General features: G+C 44.3%; 1 protein-coding gene across 1 annotated transcript in view; it reads right to left on the bottom strand.

The window, feature by feature from the left end:
- si:dkey-25e12.3 (histidine triad nucleotide-binding protein 3) overlaps window positions 1-20,987 on the bottom strand; it is a 50,734-nt gene that overhangs the window by 6,920 nt on the left and 22,827 nt on the right. The window contains exons 5-6 of the mRNA XM_042094951.1: window positions 7,466-7,583; window positions 1,568-1,637 (exon numbers count right to left, since the gene is read on the bottom strand). Of these exons, the coding sequence (XP_041950885.1) occupies window positions 1,568-1,637; window positions 7,466-7,583 (188 nt within the window). The remainder of the gene's footprint in view (window positions 1-1,567; window positions 1,638-7,465; window positions 7,584-20,987) is intronic.

Raw genomic sequence — 20,987 nt, 5'->3', positions numbered from 1 at the left:
ACCTTATCATGGTCATCACACACACACACACACTCTACTATAGCATCTTATCATGGTCACACACACACACACTCTACTATAGCACCTTATGGTCATCACACACACACTCTACCATAGCACCTTAACATGGTCACACACACACACACTCTACTATAGCACCTTATGGTCATCACACACACACTCTACCATAGCACCTTATCATGGTCACACACACACACACTCTACTATAGCACCTTATCATGGTCACACACACACACACTCTACTATAGCACCTTATCATGGTCACACACACACTCTACCATAGCACCTTATCATGGTCACACACACACACACACACTCTACTATAGCATCTTATCATGGTCACACACACACACACTCTACTATAGCACCTTATGGTCATCACACACACACTCTACCATAGCACCTTAACATGGTCACACACACACACACTCTACTATAGCACCTTATGGTCATCACACACACACTCTACCATAGCACCTTAACATGGTCACACACACACACACTCTACTATAGCATCTTATCATGGTCACACACACACACACTCTACTATAGCACCTTATGGTCATCACACACACACTCTACCATAGCACCTTAACATGGTCACACACACACACACTCTACTATAGCACCTTACCATGGTCACACACACACACACTCTACTATAGCACCTTATCATGGTCACACACACACTCTACTATAGCACCTTATCATGGTCATCACACACACACACACACTCTACTATAGCACCTTATCATGGTCACACACACACACACACTCTACTATAGCACCTTATCATGGTCATCACACACACACACACTCTACCATAGCACCTTATCATGGTCACACACACACACACACACACACTCTACTATAGCACCTTATCATGGTCACACACACACACACTCTACTATAGCACCTTATCATGGTCACACACACACACACACTCTACTATAGCACCTTATCATGGTCACTGCATCACATGGTCAGTCCATCACTTCATATGCTCTTTACATTTTCACATTTCTGTGAGTGATGTTTATGTATGTGAGATATTTGTGTGTATGTGTGTGTGTGTGTGTGTTTGTTGTGTTATGGTTGTATAAGCTACTGGATGCCTAAAACTTCCCTTGGGATGAATAAAGAGTCAATCTATCTATCTACCACACGTGCAGTCTGAATAGGCCCTAAGGATCACACACACACACACACACACACACTATCTACCACCCGTGCGGTCTGAATAGGCCCTAAGGATCACACACACACACACACACACACTATCTACCACACGTGCAGTCTGAATAGGCCCTAAGGATCACACACACACACTATCTACCACCCGTGCGGTCTGAATAGGCCCTAAGGATCACACACACACTATCTACCACACGTGCAGTCTGAATAGGCCCTAAGGATCACACACACACTATCTACCACACGTGCAGTCTGAATAGGCCCTAAGGATCACACACACACACACTATCTACCACCCGTGCGGTCTGAATAGGCCCAAAGGATCACACACACACACAGAGGGTTACATCACCTGATGTCTTGGAGATCACTTATGCCTTTCATCTGCAGGACTGCCTTGGCCATCTCCTCCATCCGCAGCACTGAGACAGAAGAGTGAGGGGGGGCATTAACTCAGGCTAGAGGGGGGGGGGGTGAAGAGTGAGGGGGGGCATTAACTCAGGCTAGGGGGGGGGGGGGGGGTGAAGAGTGAGGGGGGGCATTAACTCAGGCTAGGGGGGGGGGGGGGGCATTAAGAGGCTACGTCACTCCTCTACCAACTCAGCCTGTGGCATGTGCTCTAACCCAGCGGCATGTTACCCAGCGGCATATTACCCAGCGGCATGTTACCCAGCGGCATGTGCTCTTACCCAGCGGCATATTACCCAGCGGCATGTTACCCAGCGGCATGTTACCCAGCGGCATGTGCTCTTACCCATCGGCATGTTACCCAGCGGCATATTACCCAGCGGCATATTTACCCAGCGGCATATTTACCCAGCGGCATGTTACCCAGCGGCATGTCACAAACATGGCCGACGAGTGAACGCTGGCGCAACTAGCTGCCGCTGCTCGCCGGTAACCTTTTAACTTTTTAAGTCATTTTCGGTTCCACGGCCTAATCGGGGAGTGTAATTGTCTTCATTTGGAATACCTCCACGATCTGTCGGCACTACCGTTTGTGTGAGCCTTCACTGTTTGCTCACCTGTTCTGCTCCGGGTTGAGCCTTACCTGGCGTTACCTGGCCATCGATACTGCCTCATTCACGGAAGTCCTCATTCACAGTATGGGCCGGTAGGACATACATCTTGTTTGTTTGTGCCTGGCTCTTTCTACTGCCTGTTAACCTGCTAGTGACGGGTTTGCTTCAGTACTCGGCCACTGACCTGCTCCAGCTGCGCTATCACCTGCCTGGACCTGCGCCGGAGGCTCTCCACCTTCACCCGGTCATCGCCTTCCAGCCCCGCCGGAGATACATCCACCGAGGGTCCCGCCGGCATTTCAACCACAACAGCTCAACAGCAATAAAGTCCATCTGGTCCAGCTCTCGTCGCCCTTCACATTCCACCAGCCGGGCTGTTGACCACAGCGTGCTAGCCCGCCTAGCTCGGTCGGCTCGCACCACCACCAGCTGTGACAACACCTCACTGAACTTCGCTCTGCTCAACATCCGCTCACTGACAGGCAAGGGACATCTCATCCAGGACCTCATTGCCGACCGTAAGCTAGACTTTCTCTGTTTAACCGAGACATGGCAACAGCCCAATGACTTTTCTCAGCTGAACGATTCCACTCCTAGCGGGTTTGTTTACACCCGTCAACCCCGCGGCTCCGGCCGGGGAGGAGGTCTCGCGATGATCTTCCGCGAGAAGTGGAAAGTCGTGCCGGTGTCGGCGCCTGTCTCCAGCTCATTTGAATCTGCTGTCTGCGAACTGTCTGGTCCCACTCCAACCATTATTGCTACTGTCTATCGCCCCCCCTAAACCGAATAGTGAATTTTTAAATGACTTTGCTGCTTTCCTCACCCATTTATCCTCTCTCTCACCAAACATAATACTTCTGGGAGATTTCAACATCCACATATCAATCTGCCTCTCACCAAAGACTTTATTTCCTGTTTAGAGAGTTTTGGTTGTCAGCAACATACCACTTTTCCCACACACTCCAAAGGTCACATCCTGGATTTAATCTACTGCTCTGGTGTCACCCCTCTCGACCTTACAGCTGATGAACTCCCTATAACTGACCACTTTCTCCTCTCATTTACAGTGAAACTCACCCTCTCCATCTCTAAAAAACCATGCCTCATTTCTTTTCGGAATATAAATAATATCAACCTTGCCACTCTCACCTCAAGCATACACGCCTCCTGCCTCCTTGACACCCACAATCTATCCACTCTGGACGCTCTGGTTTCTCATTACAACACTGGTCTCCATAATATTCTTGATTCCCTTGCTCCACTGAAAACCAGATCTGTCTCCTTTTCTGTCTCCGCCCCTTGGTTCACCCCTGATCTTCGTCTCATGAAAGCCAAAGGTCGGCAACTTGAACGTCTCCATAGAAAAACTATCTGGTAACTAACTGGTCTCACTATTCACAAAGAAATGTACAATAACCATATCTTATGTTACAAGGACTCCATTGCCAGCACCAAAACCCACTATTTTTCCAGTATAATCACTACCAACAAAGGCAACTCTAAGCCACTGTTCTCCCTACTAAACAATATCACCCAGCCCCAGAACTCTCTCCCCCCTCACTTGTACACAACCTCCTTCTGTAACTCCTTAATGTCATTTTTCATTGCAAAAATCCGGAATATTCACCAGCACCTTGGACCGACTCCTCTCCTCAGCATCCCAGCCGACTCTCACCCTTCCACACACTCTTTTTCTTCCTTCCAGCTCCCCACTCTCTTAGAAATCACAGGACTCATTCAGAAAGCCAAACCATCCACCTGTCAACTTGACCCCCTCCCCACACAACTTGTTAAAGCCAGCCTCCCCTCCCTTTCCCCCCTCATTTCTGTCATTATCCACTCCTCTCTCACCACTGGAACTGTCCCTACATCCTTCAAAACTGCTGCCATAACCCCAATTTTGAAAAAACCTGGTGCTGACCCCTCTGACTTTAACAACTTCCGTCCTATATCCAATCTACCCTTCATCTCCAAAATCCTTGAAAAAACAGTTGCCACCCAACTCCATTCTCACTTATCCAATAATAACCTGTATGAACAGTTCCAGTCCGGTTTCCGCCCACTCCACAGCACTGAAACAGCACTTATTAAAATGACCAATGACCTCCTTATGGCAGCTGATTCTGGACTCCTCACCATCCTCATCCTCCTCGACCTGAGTGCAGCCTTTGATACCATTTGTCACACCACCCTCCTCAACAGGCTGTCTTCCATTGGCATCACCCACACTCCGTTCAACTGGTTCACATCCTACCTCTCTGGCCCCACTCAGTTCATTCAACTTAAGTCCCTTAAATCCATCCCCTCCTCCGTCACTTCAGGTGTGCCCCAGGGCTCTGTCCTGGGGCCCCTACTCTTCATCATCTACCTCCTTCCCCTCGGCAATATCTTTTGCAAATTCAACATTAATTTCCACTGTTATGCAGATGACACCCAGCTCTGAAATAAAAACCTGGTTCACCCAAAACGTCCTTAAACTAAACAGTAACAAAACCGAGGTCCTCGTCATTGGTACTAAGTCCACTCTATCCAAAACAGACAGCTTTTCTCTTTCTATTGATAACTCCTCTGTTTCACCCTCCCCTCAGGTTAAGAGTCTGGGTGTCATCCTTGACAGCACACTATCCTTTCAATCCCACATCAATAATATCACTCGGTCTGCTTACTTCCACCTACGTAATATCAATCGCCTCCGCCCCTCCCTAACCCCCCACACTGCTGCCATTCTTGTCCACAGTCTCGTCACTTCCCGTCTTGATTACTGCAACTCTCTCCTTTTCGGCCTCCCCCACAAATCCCTCCATAAACTTTAACTAGTCCAGAATTTAGCTGCCCGCATCATAACTCGAACCCCCTCCATTCACCACATCACTCCCGTCCTCCATCAGCTCCACTGGCTCCCGGTTCAGTTCCGCATCCAATTTAAAGTCCTCCTGTTTACTTTCAAGGCCATTCACAACCTCGCCCCTCCATATTTGTCTGATCTCCTCCATGTTCCCACTCCCTCCCGCTCTCTAAGATCCTCTTCCTCCATACACCTGTCTGTCCCCACCGCCCGTCTCACCACCATGTGGAGCAGAGCATTCACACCTGTCTGTCCCCACCGCCCGTCTCACCACCATGTGGAGCAGAGCATTCACACCTGTCTGTCCCCACCGCCCGTCTCACCACCATGTGGAGCATTCACACCTGTCTGTCCCCACCGCCCGTCTCACCACCATGTGGAGCATTCACACCTGTCTGTCCCCACCGCCCGTCTCACCACCATGTGGAGCATTCACACCTGTCTGTCCCCACCGCCCGTCTCACCACCATGTGGAGCAGAGCATTCACACCTGTCTGTCCCCACCGCCCGTCTCACCACCATGGGGAGCATTCAGCCGCTCTGCTCTGCTCTGCTCCCCGTCTCTGGAATTCACTACCACCCCAACTTAGAAACATTGATTCATTCCCCCATTTTAAATCACAACTCAAAACACATCTTTTTAAAACTGCTTATTCCATATGATGTTATTTTGTTTGCTTGTTTTGTTTCTGTTTTTGTCTTTTCTTGCTTGTTGTTTTTTTTTTTTTTTTATATTTTATATTTGTATGTACGGTGTCCTTGAGTGCCAAGAAAGGCGCCTTTAAATAAAATGTATTATTATTATTATTGTTACCCAGCTGCTCTTACCCAGCGGCATATTTACCCAGCGGCATGTTTACCCAGGAGCATATTTACCCAGCGGCATGTTTACCCAGCTGCTCTTACCCAGCGGCATATTTACCCAGCGGCATGTGCTCTTACCCAGCGTTTCCCAAATCTGGGTCGCGTTCTGGGTCGCGTTCTGTGGGGCGCCTGCCATGTACCTCGCAGTTGCAAACTACAAGGGACATGAATCCGCCTATTTGCACGAACATTAACAGATACCAGCTCCTCAACTTTACCGATTAAAATCTAGTGACCGTGCTGTCAACTAAAGCAGACATCCATAGACCGGACATAAAGCCATTCAATTTGCATGTAGATAGTTTCGATTGTAGATGCAATTTTTAAAGTTAATAGCAACCTCCTCACATTCTTATTTCTGATTTAAAATGCACAACAGTGCATTATATAGGCTACAATTTCAATGGACATTTTAAACACTATTCCTCTTGTTTTCTACCTAGCTAACTCCAAAGTAAAGGCGCATTCTTCCGGCTATTGCGCAAAAGCCTCTTGTTCTGATATAACGACTATACAATATAATATAATACAACAATACAATATACCGACTTCAGTTATTTGCTGTTTACATCGGAATTGACATCCACAGTGTTATGGACCCATTTGTCTGCAACGCAACGTAGCCTACAACATTTTATTTTAGAAATACAGGAACAGCTTACTATGCTGACGAATGACGACTGTGCAATAAGCGAGAATTTCCCCAAACTCTCGGGTGCGCATTAAAACGTGTCTTTTCAGTAGTCATTTCCAATTTTTCACGCTGATGGTGCTCAAAATGCAACACAACAGTGTTAAAAGCAGGATCTATCTATCTAGATCCTATAGCAATGTATGGTTGGGGAAGGCATAGAAAAGTTGGAGAACCTGTGGCCTAAAACAATATTGGTGGTTGCAGGGTAGATTTGAGGTGTAATGGGTCGCGATGGTCTGTCATTTTTACAAAGTGGGTCCCCAGAAAAAAAGTTTGGGAAACACTGCTCTAACCCAGCTGCATGTGCTCTAACCCAGCGGCATGTGCTCTAACCCAGCTGCATGCGCTCTAACCCAGCGGCATGTGCTCTAACCCAGCTGCATGTGCTCTAACCCAGCTGCATATTTACCCAGCGGGATGTGCTCTAACCCAGCTGCATGTGCTCTAACCCAGCTGCATGTGCTCTAACCCAGCGGCATGTTACCCAGCGGCATGTGCTCTAACCCAGCTGTATGTGCTCTAACCCAGCTGCATGTGCTCTAACCCAGCAGCATGTTACCCAGCTGCATGTGCTCTAACCCAGCGGCATGTGCTCTAACCCAGCTGCATATTTACCCAGCGGGATGTGCTCTAACCCAGCTGCATGTGCTCTAACCCAGCTGCATGTGCTCTAACCCAGCGGCATGTTACCCAGCGGCATGTGCTCTAACCCAGCTGTATGTGCTCTAACCCAGCTGCATGTGCTCTAACCCAGCAGCATGTTACCCAGCTGCATGTGCTCTAACCCAGCGGCATGTGCTCTAACCCAGCGGCATGTGCTCTTACCCAGCTGGATGTGCTCTTTTCTCAGTGACTTGCAGTTGCCCACATGCTCTCGCGGGATCACTAAATAGTGATGAGGGGCTCCCGGCTTCACGTCTCGGAAGCAGACAAGCTCATCATTCTACACAAGACAGAACAGAGGCCAAGTTATATGAAACAAACTGATGATGCCCTGTGTGAATTTGCAACAAAAAAATCAGTTCCATGTTGCTTGCTTGTCAATCATCCTACAGTATCATTCTTAATCTCTGTCCTCGTCTAATCTTTGTTTTAGAACAGAAACACTCATACACACAGACAAAGTACTAATGTACAGCAAATGTACCTATAAATAAAGTACTAATGTACAGCAAATGTACCTATGAATAAAGCCTATAGCACATGCAGTAAATAGACAGCAACGATACAAACAACTATAAATAAGGTAAATATACAGCAACGATACAAATGACTATAAATAAAGTAAATATACAGTAATGATACAAATGACTATAAATAAAGTCCAGAGAACATGCATGGAGTAGGAAATGCTTTAAAGGCCGTGTTGCAGGGTTCATTTTCCAACGAATTTGCACAATTTGCTTGTTGATAATAAACATTTAAACTGTTATCCATTGTATTTGATGTTGTTGGGTATCACAAAACGGAATATAATACGAAAAAGCAGGTACTATTTCACAGCGTTTGAAGTGATTCTCCTTTCCCCCACAATGCATTGCATTACGTCACCTTGGGGAGGCTACAGACCAAAGCCCACCTTGAGACCCTTGAGAGTAACGAGAGAGGAGTAAAGAGAGACGAGTAAGGGATTGTTCAGCAGTAGATAGCGCAGATTATAGATAAATAGATAGGCTATAGATAGCCTAGATATGTATATAGACAGGTAGATAGATAGCTAGATAGATCATGTCATATGCTGGTCACAGGGGAGCTCCTCGACCAGCGGCCAAAATGCACTCGCTTCCCTAGAACTAGTTACTACAGCTCTCCACCACAGTTTCCATCGGGACGGCACAGCCCACACAAGCACCTGCAAAACTGCGACTTGCCCATATTATCTCCCTCTTTGGTAAGCCGTACCCTGACGATGTCAATGGCAATCAATCACGAGCAGTAGTTATCGAAAATATTCATGCTGAAGACACGACCAGCCTAATCGGCGGCGGCTAGAAGCTAGCAAATGGGGTGGCTCACAGGTGGGACTAAAAAGTTAGCCCAGCTAGCTATCATGATGCTTCATATTCTGATCTTCTGACTAAGTTTGCCCGGTAGCCTACTTATCTGAACTAACGACATGATCACTATCACTAGATATAAAGAAAATGTTGACTTTCATTCGGTGCTGTTCACTGACAGTAACAAAAAAAGTGTCGTAATGTTATAAGCATAATACATTGAACTGAATAGGTGCATTATGTAGCCTCATAACGAGGCCTCTCAAATTCAGAAAATTGCATTAAACTAAAATTGGAAGACATTGTTATCTTTGTTAGACCATAGGGTCGTTGTCATATAAATGCTGTAACGAAATTCGAAGTGTAAATATACAAACTTTATGTTGAAAGTGTAACCGCGACCGTTTCCCATAGGAATGAATGTAAAACATACCCTCCAAAACAAGACCTCCCGAAATTCAGAAAAATTACTAAATTGATATCAGGCACCGTTATTACCATTGGTAGATCATAGGGTAGCTGTGATATAAATTCGAAGTGTAAATATACAAACTTTATGTTGAAAGTGTAACCGCGATGTCCATTGAAATGCATTGAAATGAATGAAGCGCAGATCAAGTAGTCCCCAATGTGACGTCATCACCGAATTGCGTACAAAAAACCCGCTAATGCTAAAAACAACAAAAACTGGCATTTAACACCATTTGGAGACATTTTTAAAAATGATATACATATATTGAGTGCTTTATGTACCCATTAATCAACAGTGGTGGTTAACCTGCAACACAGGCTTTAAGGAAGAATGGAAGCTTTCTTTGTTGCCCCCCCCCAACCACTTTCACACCTCCACCCCCTCCCCACCCACTTTCACACCTCCACCCCCTCCCTAACCACTTTCACACCTCCACCCACTTTCACACCTCCACCCCCTCCCTCACATTGTTTCAGGCTCCATCTGAGGCCCATCACACGTGTACACAGGGCTCATACACATGAATGCCTTCCAATCTAGTTTACATTCCAAAAGCTCCTACAATCGATTGGTTAGATCTGAATCTAATGGGTAGGACAGAAGAGGTGATTGGTTAGATCTGAATCTAATGGGTAGGACAGAAGAGGTGATTGGTTAGATCTGAATCTAATGGGTAGGACAGAAGAGGCGATTGGTTAGATCTGAATCTAATGGTTAGGACAGAAGAGGCGATTGGTTAGATCTGAATCTAATGGGTGGGACAGAAGAGGCGATTGGTTAGATCTGAATCTAATGGGTAGGACAGAAGAGTTGATTGGTTAGATCTGAATCTAATGGTTGGGGCAGAAGAACACCACACACCAATGTCAGACTTCTGAACTCCTATGTTTACAAGTAGGTACTGGGTTGCTCTAAAGATTATGTGTAATTATAAAGTAGGTGCTGGGATGCTATAAAGATTATAAGTGTAATTATCAGTAAGATTATACTTAATGTGTATTGTTTGCTATTTAACTCTTTCATTGATGAGAAGTTTGACTGGATTTGTTATACAAAACGGAACTAGTGTGAAATGTCAGGACACACTGAACCAACTCTGCTGCCTACGCCAGTACATGAGGTGAGGAAAGAAGAGTTTGGACTAGACCATGACTGTGTGCAAGAGGGGGGCAAAGAAGAATGCCTGTTTGGACTAGACCATGACTGTGTGCAAGAGGGGGGCAAAGAAGAATGCCTGTTTGGACTAGACCATGACTGTGAGACTGAAACAGCAGCATCCTTTAACCGCAAGTCTCCACTGATGGAAGTGATACCAGAGGAAGAATCTGATTTAAGAGAATATTGCCACAAAGACACCTCTCCTACAAGTAAGCTGCTCATTAGTTTTTTTGTATTATGGCATTTTTGAGGTAAAATATCTTTACAATAATAAAAATAATTATTAGTGTTTTTCAAAATGTTTTCTCAACCTTCTTTTCTTGCAAACCATCACTAAATGGACACAGAGGAGATCAGCCGTACTAGGAAAAAGGTCCATCACTGTGCTGAGTGTGGGAAGACCGTCCGTAAGAGTGACCTCAAATCTCACCTGAGGATCCACACAGGAGAGAAGCCACATGAGTGCACCACGTGCGGGAAGCGTTTCAGGACGAAGCCTGCGATGACCTCGCATCAGCGCACGCACACAGGAGAAAAGCCGCATCGCTGCGCCGCCTGCGGGAAGTCCTTTAGTCGCTCGTCTATTCTCAAAAACCACCTCATGACACACACAGGTGAGAAGCCGTTTCCGTGCACTACATGACACACAGGTGAGAAGCCGTTTCCTTATTCTACTACTGTGATATATTTTATACTTGTGATATGTTTTATACCTGTTTTATGCCGTAGCTATGTAAAGCACATTGTGTCTACCTGGGGTATGAAATGCGCAATATAAATAAATTGCCTTGCCTACATGACACACACAGGTGAGAAGCCGTTTCCGTGCAACATATGCCAGAAGAGTTGCAGGACTAGGTCAGAGCTCACCACACACCAGCGTGCGCACACAGGAGAAGAGCTGAATCAGTGCTCTGACTGCAGAAAGGCCTTCAGCAACACACGTAACCTTAAGATGCACCAGAGGATCCACACAGGAGAGAGGCCATACCAGTGCACTACGTGCGGGAAGAGTTTCAAGACTCCGTCAGAGCTGATCATGCATCAGCGCACACACACAGGAGAAAAGCCCTATCAGTGCTCTGACTGCGGAAAGGCCTTTAGACAAAGCTCTGGTCTGAAGGAACACCAGAGGGTCCACACAGGAGAGAGGCCATATCAGTGCTCTGTCTGCGGAAAGAGTTTCAGTAGTAAGGCATACGTCACTCTCCATCAGCGCTCACACACAGGAGAAAAGCCGTTCCAGTGCTCTGTCTGTGGGAAGGCTTTCAGTCGCTTGTTTGTTCTCAATAAACACTACCAGACACACACAGGTGAAAAGCCATATCCGTGTAATATGTGCAAGAAGAGTTTTAGCAGTAGGTCAGAGGTCACCATGCATCAGCGCACACACACAGGAGAAAAGCCGTATCGGTGTTCTGACTGTGTTAAGTCCTTTAGTAACACACATAGTCTTAAGAGACACCAGAAGATCCACACAGGAGAGAAGCCCTAGGCCTCTGGTTTTCACAATGTGGAAAATACTTGAGTCAGGACACAGGCACACCAGAGGATCCACAAAGGAGAGAAGCCATGGTCACAGGAGTAGTCATGGTCACAGGGGGGTAGACATGGTCACAGGGGGGTAGTCTGGGGTAGTCATGGTCACAGGGGTAGCAAATTTACATGTAGCTCATGAGCTAGTAGTTCCCACCTGTTTCTGAGTAGCTTAGATTAGATTAACTTTATTGTCCCAGAAGGGACAGAACGTGGCTCTCCAAAAGGTAGCCTGAGTAATTACAGTGAGTTAACCTAGTGCTAGTTACAGTAGCCCTGAGTTAGCCTAATGCTAGTTACAGCAGCCCCGAAATAGCTTAGTGCTAGTGACTGTAGCCCTGAGTTAGCCTAGTGCTAGTTACAGTGAGTTATCCTTATGCTAGTTACAGCAGCCCTGAGTTAGCCTAGGGCTAGTTACAGTGAGTTAGCCTAGTGCTAGTTACAGTAGCTGTGAATTAGCTTAGTGCTAGTTACTGTTGCAAAAACTACATCTAAATACATGCACTCACACACACATTCAAAAGACATGTACGGTCATCATTCAGCCACTCATAAAGGTGAACACTTTAGGGCAGTTAAGTACCTGAGGTAAGCGTTGTGCTCACACACACCTGACCACTTGAGGGCAGTTAAGTACCTGAGGTAAGCGTTGTGCTCACACACACCTGAACACTTGAGGGCAGTTAAGTGTGCCGCACACTCCGTTTTTTGGTCCCTAACACATCATTGTCCCTTTTTCACATCATAAATTGTAACCTGTGTTGTGTGTAGCCTATAATTGTCTGCTTTTTGTTTACATTATCAACTGCTAATGTTGGTAAAAAAAATGCATTATTGAGATTGTCTGTTAGATTGTCAGATAGTCAATGAATCTCCCCAACATGGGGCATTTCACTAGCCTACTTGAAGCCTATATACAAAAGTGTTCAACCACCGGATATATATTATCCATATAGACCCCTTCAATGTTTGTACCGTAAAACTTCAAATAAAAGCTGAGTCCCAAATAGCCTGTCTCTTTTACACGACTGGTGTTGCTACAGGTTTGGATAAATAAAGGCCAATCTCAAATAGAGGCCTGGTCTGTTTTTTAGTTTCGGCTGGCATTTAATCTCCTAACCTTCTATATCGCCTGTTTAAGCCAGCTCTATGGTGAAGGTTGCGCTATATGGCCTGTTTAAGCCAGTTCTATGGTGCAGATTGCGCTATATGGCCTGTTTAAGCCAGCTCTATGGTGCAGGTTGCGCTATATGGCCTGTTTAAGCCAGTTCTATGGTGCAGACTGCGCTATATGGCCTGTTTAAGCCAGCTCTATGGTGCAGCTAACGTTATGATTAGATGGCACTAATAAAGACTGCGGTGGTGAAAGCTGGAGAAAATCTCCGGTTCTGCTCCCACCTACTTGAATGCCCTCATACAGACATACGCTACCTCCAGACCGCTGCGCTCCTCAGACGAACGACGTCTAGCTCTACCACCGGTACGCTCAAGCCAATCCAAACTTTTCTCATCTGTTGTTCCTCGTTGGTGGAACACACTGCCAGATCCTACAAGGGCAGGGACATCCTTCTCCATTTTCAAAAAACTCCTGAAGACCCAGCTCTTTAGAGAACATCTCCTCTCATAGCACCACTTACAACAAGTCTTACTGATCCTAGCACTCACCAGCCGTCTTAAACTGACACGTAACTGTTAAAAACAGCACTCACTGATGCACTTATTCTTACTGTACTCTAATGTTTTTTAAATTGTCCTAAAATTGTTGAGAATTGCTCTAAAACTTAAACTGTTTACCATGTTGTTAGTCGCTTTGGCTAAAAATGCGTCAGCCAAATGTAATGTAATGTAATGTAATGTAAAATCAGTTTTCATCAGATGGCCACGCATCTCTGATAGTGGCGAGAAATCATAAACATTGTCATGGCAACGGTGATCTCTACCAAGCAAAGGCTCTCCTTTTACCGGCTTTTACACGTTAGGATGTTAGCATAAGCGGAGGGGGGGGGGGGGGGGGGGGGGTCGCTCCGGGCCCACGACCGCAAAGGGGGCCCACTTTTGGCCAAATCTATCTTGATTAATTGTTATATTTACCGATGCTTATTTGTACTGATTGCTGGGGGAAAATAATAATGAAAAGTGTTAGGCCTACTAAAGATGCCACTGGTCCGTAGAGTGCGCTCACAATGGGAGTTGGTCTGTCATGCTGCAAATGAAATAGCCCGCACTCTCCCTCTCGCTACACTGTTGCGTTTTAAAAGCGAAACTGATGCCACAACCGGTCTGGGTTTGCCGAAGTAGCCTATGCTACAGGCTGCATTTATTAGCCTACAGAAAACCAGTGACATAGCATGTAGGTCTAGTCTACACTGTGTCTATACTGTGCACTTGCCGCGACAACAGCAGTCACTATCAGGCGCCCCAGCAGGAATGAATGGTAAGCGCACCATCTACCCCTCCGCGCGCAACAAAACATTGAAAGGCTTAATAATATTTGTCCGTTTCCCGGTTTCGTTCGTGCATTGGTCACCTAAAAAGTAGCCTACTGTAGTACAAAATCCATATGCAATATACAACAACGCCTAATCAAGTCAAGTCAAGTCGGCTTTTATTGTCAATTTCTTTACATGCACTGCTCATACAAAGAATTGAAATTTCGTTTCTTACTTTCCCATGCAGACATAGACATGCTTTAAATACAGACATAGACATACTATGGACATAGCCATAGACAATAAACATTAAATTAAAGTGCAAGACTGAAATATAGAACATGTATGTATCAAAATAGAAATATAGGACATATATATATATAAAAAAAAATAGAGGTAGTTGTGTTGTATATTTCTATAGTCTTAACAGTTACATGAAGTTTAAACTTGTGCTTGTGTGACCTGTATATTTACATTGATATGCAGTATGTAGTAATTCAAGTTACTAATAACGACCTATTCATATGGACAACTTTATACGGCCCTATAAAGGGTAAAGTTACCTTTAGTTTTGTTCTAGTTTACCGTTGTGTATGCTATGGCTTTAAACAGCGTTCGTGCTTTAACATCAGTAAACATTATTCAGTATAATCCAGATGTAATGCTAACGTTTTGACAAGCATTTTGCCTACCTTGTTCATCTGAAATAACTCCTCTAGTTCCATCCTTTGCTACCTCCACCCTTTCATTGTTTCCAAAAAACGTTTTATATCCATGATAGCCTTGAAGTCTTGAGTTAGTGAATTAGCTTAACATTGTGTGTTGATAACAGGCAACCATAGTAAAAGAAAGCAACAAGTAGCCTAGCCCAGTGGTTTTCAAAGTGGGGGCCGCGAAGGGGTGCCAGGGGGGCCTCAGCAAGTTGGAAGGAAAAATAAAAGCAACAAATAAATACATTTGAAAAAATCAAAATACACCTATTACTATGAGGGTTTTTTATACAATGCCATTATAATAATTATGACCGCCGCGCAGCGAAGCGGCAGTCATATAGGTTTAGTCAGATTTTTTTTTTTTTTCTTTTTCGCATGTCCAAATTTCTGTCAAGGATTCCCGGGACATTGTAAGACCGGGGTACACGAAACTTGGTGGGCATGTAACCCCACATGGATAGCATGGAACCTCCTGTTTTCGTTTTGATCTGTAGCCCCCCCGCTGGACTGGACCCCCCGAAAGGAGGGTAGGGCAGACACAGTTTTCTGTGAATATCTCGAGAACCGTAGGGTTTAGGAGGACCATTTTTTTTTGTATGTTGATCTCAAAGGGCCATGTCAACCCATTCCATAACCACTCATTTCATGTATAGCGCCACCTAGTTAAACACAAAAAAGTAAAAATGAGGTGTCATTTTTGACATAGTCAAAACTGCACGAAATTGGAAGTGTAGGATCATTATGACACCCTCTGAATGCACGCCAAGTTTCGTGGAATTCCGTTCATGGGGGGCCACACAATAAATGAATTTATGTTACTATACACCAACTGGCCTGTAGGTGGCCGGAGACAGTTTTCTGTAAATATCTCGAGAACCGTAGGGCCTAGGAGGTCCACCTTTTTTTTGTATGTTGGTCTTAAGGGGGCATGTCAACCTATCCCATTACCACTTATTTCATGTATAGCGCCACCTAGTTATAATTAAAAAACAAAACATTAGGTGTTTTCATCACAATATCTCTGGCTGATATGGTCAAAACTGCACGAAATTGAAAGTGTAGGATCATTATGACACCCTCCGAATGCATGCCAAGTTTCGTGGACTTTCGTTCATGGGGGGCCTTACAATAAAATAATGTATGTGTACATTTAGTGACCGTACACCAACAAGGATTCCCGGGACACTGAAAGACCGGGGTACACGAAACTTGGTGGGCATGTAACCCCACATGGATAGCATGGAACCATCGCTTTTCGTTTTGATCTGTAGCCCCCCCCGCTGGACTGGACCCCCCGAAAGGAGGGTAGGGCAGACACAGTTTTCTGTGAATATCTTAAGAACCGTAGGGCCTAGGATGACCAATTTTTTGCGTATGTTTGCCTCCAGGGGTCATGTAAACCCATTCCATATGCACACATGTGCATAAACAGATACACACGCACACACATACATTCACAGTAATCCTACAGTACGTATGACACATACTCACACAGTAGACATATATACGCATGCATGCACATGCACACACACACAGGCACATAAACAGGCAAACACACACATGCACGCACACACACACATAAACATAAACATGTACACGCACACATGCACACAATTCAAGAATTTCTCAGAATTATGACCAGGCAAGATGGGGGTGGGGTTGTATACATGTGAAATCTATGAACTAATCATGTTTTGGTACTTGTTGTCTAGCAGATACCAGTGAGAATTGAGTGTGCATAATGCAATTCAGTGAGACAGTTAGAATCATATATGCCTTTCAGCGTGACTTATTTTTGTGGAAAACATGTGCTGGACTGGGCGGCGGTCATATTTTGTACCGCTCTGCGGTACATCTAGTTTGTTGCACATCTGAACATTATATTTTCCATCAATAGTAGAGTGATAGCTCTCATATAGCAGAAAGCCCCAAAATGCAATTTTTACACACTGTATGCTCCATCGCGAAGTGCTTGCGGCCTAATTATTAGGATTAGCTTTATGTATTTTTAGATTTGCCGTAGTATTGTCGATGGGTTTAATAACACATCAAGGGGGTCCTTGGCCAGAACCTTGTGGTATTTGGGGGGCCTTGTCATGGAAAAGTTTGGAAACCCCTGGCCTAGCCCACAACGTCTGTAATTGCTGCGTGCGTTTGTTAGGCTATTATTCCCTCTCCTGCTCAAACTAAAGGTGCGTACATTAAAGTTGTTTTTGACAACGTGTTTACAAATTTGAAAGAAAATTGTAAATAGCCTATTGTCGAGCAGTTAATGGGATACTGCACAGTTGTGAAGCAGTTGGGAAGTTATGGTGGGCTAACTTTGTGTGAACACACACAGGGGAAATTCTCTCTCGTTGAGTTGCCTGATGGTACGCACAGTGCGTACGGCCGTAGGCCTACACCTGCAGGCGCGCCTAATCACTACAGTTCGCATCGTCGCAGGCCTAAGCTGCCCCGATGCACAGACTAAACGGTAGGCTAGGTCATCAGGACATAAACCAAATGCCTCAGCCTCTAATAAGCACAATATGAAGTGGACTAAATAAAAACATGAATTTGGGATAAACACCGACAGTATAGGGGCCCACTAAAGATCGTCGCACCCCCTATAGTGAACCATTAGCTCCGCCCCTGGATGTTAGGTAGTGAAATCGCGGACAAAACACATTTTTATCAAAAGAAGATAGATGGCCCATGAACTTTTGCTGTCTATATGAGCATATACAATTACTTAGTCATGTTTTAGCTGGTTTTATGTCTACAAAGGACAGTTACAATTTTATGCCTTATAGCCTACTTCAGTTGTCAATGGAGAAATTATACTGAATTATTACTTCCAGAATCAGCAGTGGGCAGGACTGCTCAGGTCTACCTTTTCTGTGACGTGGACGGTAGTGTTGCCAACTTAGCGACTTTTGGAGCTTTAGCTGCTTTCCATTTAAAATAGTTGGCAACATTGGCTACTATTTTGCAATTTCTATTACACTTAAAAAACAAATCAAAACAAAATCTGTTGTCTGGGTTTCTTCCTTTATGACAATGAATTACACAGTCTGGCAATAAACTCTACTAGGCTACTGCACACCAAAGATTCTACAACAGAGCAAGATGGATTACTGGCAGGAGAATACGTTGGATATGTTGAAGTACGTTCTACGACTCTACGGGCGCCATGTTAGTAAGCTCAGGTGTCGTCACAGACGCTGGCTACCGTGGGAATCCTATGGCGCTGATCCTAAAATGTTAACAATATTTTGTTCTGTAAAGCTGTATGTTGAAATTACGAGAAACCCAATATACCACACCATGTCTAGACCAGTTAAATATATTGTATAAAGACAATGTCAAATTATTTCCTAGGGTAAATTAGGCTATCTGCCTCTTGGTTGCGCACGCATGTTTCGTGACGTTCCATAGAAATCCATGTATAGCCAGTGTTGGAGATAACGCGTTGCTGTAATTTCGTTTCGTTCAACTTTATTGGGAAACGAAGTAGTCTAAAGATAAATTTAAATTTCAGTAATTCGTTACAGTTACTGAATAACTGTAACGTCAATTCCTGCATTAGGTCTAGGCTACTCACAATATCTGTCTAGCCTATTAACTTATTGTCTCCATGATTGCTTATTTAAAATATGGATTAGCCTTGATAGCCTAGGCTACATTATTTCATAGAGATGTCCGTAGTGTAGAGCACGCATTCTCTCCCCGCACCTCTCTCCCTCAAACGGGTTCAGCCTGCATCTCCCCTAAATAAATCAAAACGTGGCTTGTGCAATATCTTTTGCAATATATTTTCATGCAGACTTCAACTGGCGCGTTGTAGCCTACACAACTTTGTTCAAAATTGATGCATTCAAGTTGACTTTGCAAAGTTAGTATTATAGCCTATTTATCACAACGTTGTCAGTCGTGAGGTCAATCTCAAATTTATTCAAACGGCTAAGGAATTAACTGTAGTTTAATTTGTGGAGGTCGAAGAGAAAGCACCTGTTTGATATAGGCCTATGCGTAGCCACGGGCGGGCCTGGGCCCAGTTTCCCGATAACGACGGAGACACGCTCTTAAGAGGGTTTTCTACAATTCATCTTACGATCGTTTGTTTGTTTTTTCCGACTGTTTCCCGAACATGCCCGTAGCGTGAACGCGCGTGCACTGCTCTTAAGATGCTCTTAAGGGGAGCTGTCCACGTTAATAGTTCTGAAATATCCTCTGATTTGATGGTGATGTCAGGTGACTGCACGTCACAGCTATAGGCCTACCGTTTAAACTTCGGATCTACACATTAATTCACAATCAATACGAAAATAGAAACACTTTGACATCTGCATGTAAGCATCCCAAGTAGGTTATATACCACACACAGACATAAATAATTGTAATTAGATTAGATTGTTGCACCATGCAATACTTTTTCGCTGTGTCATTTAAGAACACGTTTGAAGATAAGAAAGAAGTCGAGTAAGAAAGTGAGGAAATGTGTATAGCTTAGATTTTGATGCAGTACAGACTATACCACATGTTGCTTTCTCTGCTTTTTACCTTATAGGCCTAATAAAATATAGCCTTCACTTAGCAAAGATAATGGCAAACTATTCTGGCAACGTCTCGTTTCATAACTTAATGATTGCATTTTTTGTCTGCTTTTCATCACATTATTATGACCATTAAGTGTATGCTATGCTATTTTGCACGCTAAAATCTGATTCATCACAGGTAAACACAATAAAGAATGGGGACGTAAATTGGATTATGTATTCTAAATTGTAATTCCTCTGTATGTCCTGTTGGTGACCTCAGTGAGAAGTACTGTTAAGACGCTCTTAGCCGGTAACGAGAACTCTGGAGCACTCGTAGATCTACGAGTGTTTTCACGAAGCTCTTAAGCTACGATGGTTTCGGGAAACAGTCGGCAAATCTTAATACGTTCGTAAGAGGGACTTTACGACGCTCTTAGGCTTAAGAAGCTTTCGGGAAACTGGGCCCTGGACGGGTCTAGGCCCGTCTACTTGTCAGTCTTGCCCATCCGATTAGAGGGCTTTCCTTCGTTTAGGCCTACGCAAACCAATCTTAAAAAGACGCGCAAGTCAACACTGCGCCGAAACTCAAGAATCAGTCAAATCGCACAACAGCCACAACTCCGTTTAATTGTCAGGTGTGATGAAATGCGTTCATATTCCACTTTTTATGTCATAAACGTTGCATACCTATGGAAAGGTTTTGTGGTAGGATTGTCCAATGGTCAAGCTGTTGCTTCAATTTGTGTTTTAATTTATGCGACGCACCGATGCTGGGTTCATCAGTTTTGCGCAAGTTTAAAACGTTTAGCCGACTGCGTAATTTGTAATTTTCGTTCTATAAGTTCCACTTTTCATGTCATGAATGTAACATGCCTATGATGAGGCTTTGCAATTGTACAATATGGTCAATCTATTGTCTCAACTGAGATTCATGTGATGCTCACACTGATGCTGGGTTCATGCACTTGGCCTTGAACAACATTTTGGAGAGGGAATGAGAGAATGAACGCACGCAAGAAACACTTTTTAATTAAACGTAGGCCTAATTCACAAATGCATCGTAAAACACTGAAAGTTAATATTTTCACCACGAGTCTCACGTCGCTCTCAAGCTCAGTCGCTTGCTGCCCTCTTTTGAGCTTGCGAGAGGCTGAAGCAGTCATACACATTTGCACAATTGTTGCCGCGACGCAGCCTATACGAATTTAATACAAAGTAAATAATGCTTAATTAAATAAAGGCATGTGCTTACACAGCCTATAAGTAAATAAAAGAGCCTAGTCATAATTTGAGGATTTACAGTAGATGAGTATACGCCTAAATAATAGGACTACAGCTAATTTATAACTCAAGCAAATGTTTTCAATTATAACATATCGTGTTTTAGGCTAAGTTGGCTGCAGCCTGTAAATAGGCTAATGATTTTGAAATGATTTGAAAACAAACTTGTGGTCATATGCATTTTACAAGCAAGCAGGACCATTTGGGAGTTTTTGACTACATGGAAACGATACAAATT

Source organism: Alosa sapidissima, chromosome 6, assembly GCF_018492685.1.
Source record: "Alosa sapidissima isolate fAloSap1 chromosome 6, fAloSap1.pri, whole genome shotgun sequence".
Taxonomy (NCBI): domain Eukaryota; kingdom Metazoa; phylum Chordata; class Actinopteri; order Clupeiformes; family Clupeidae; genus Alosa; species Alosa sapidissima.
Note: the sequence above shows the minus strand (reverse complement) of the source record. Positions and strands in the feature narration are given on the sequence as shown.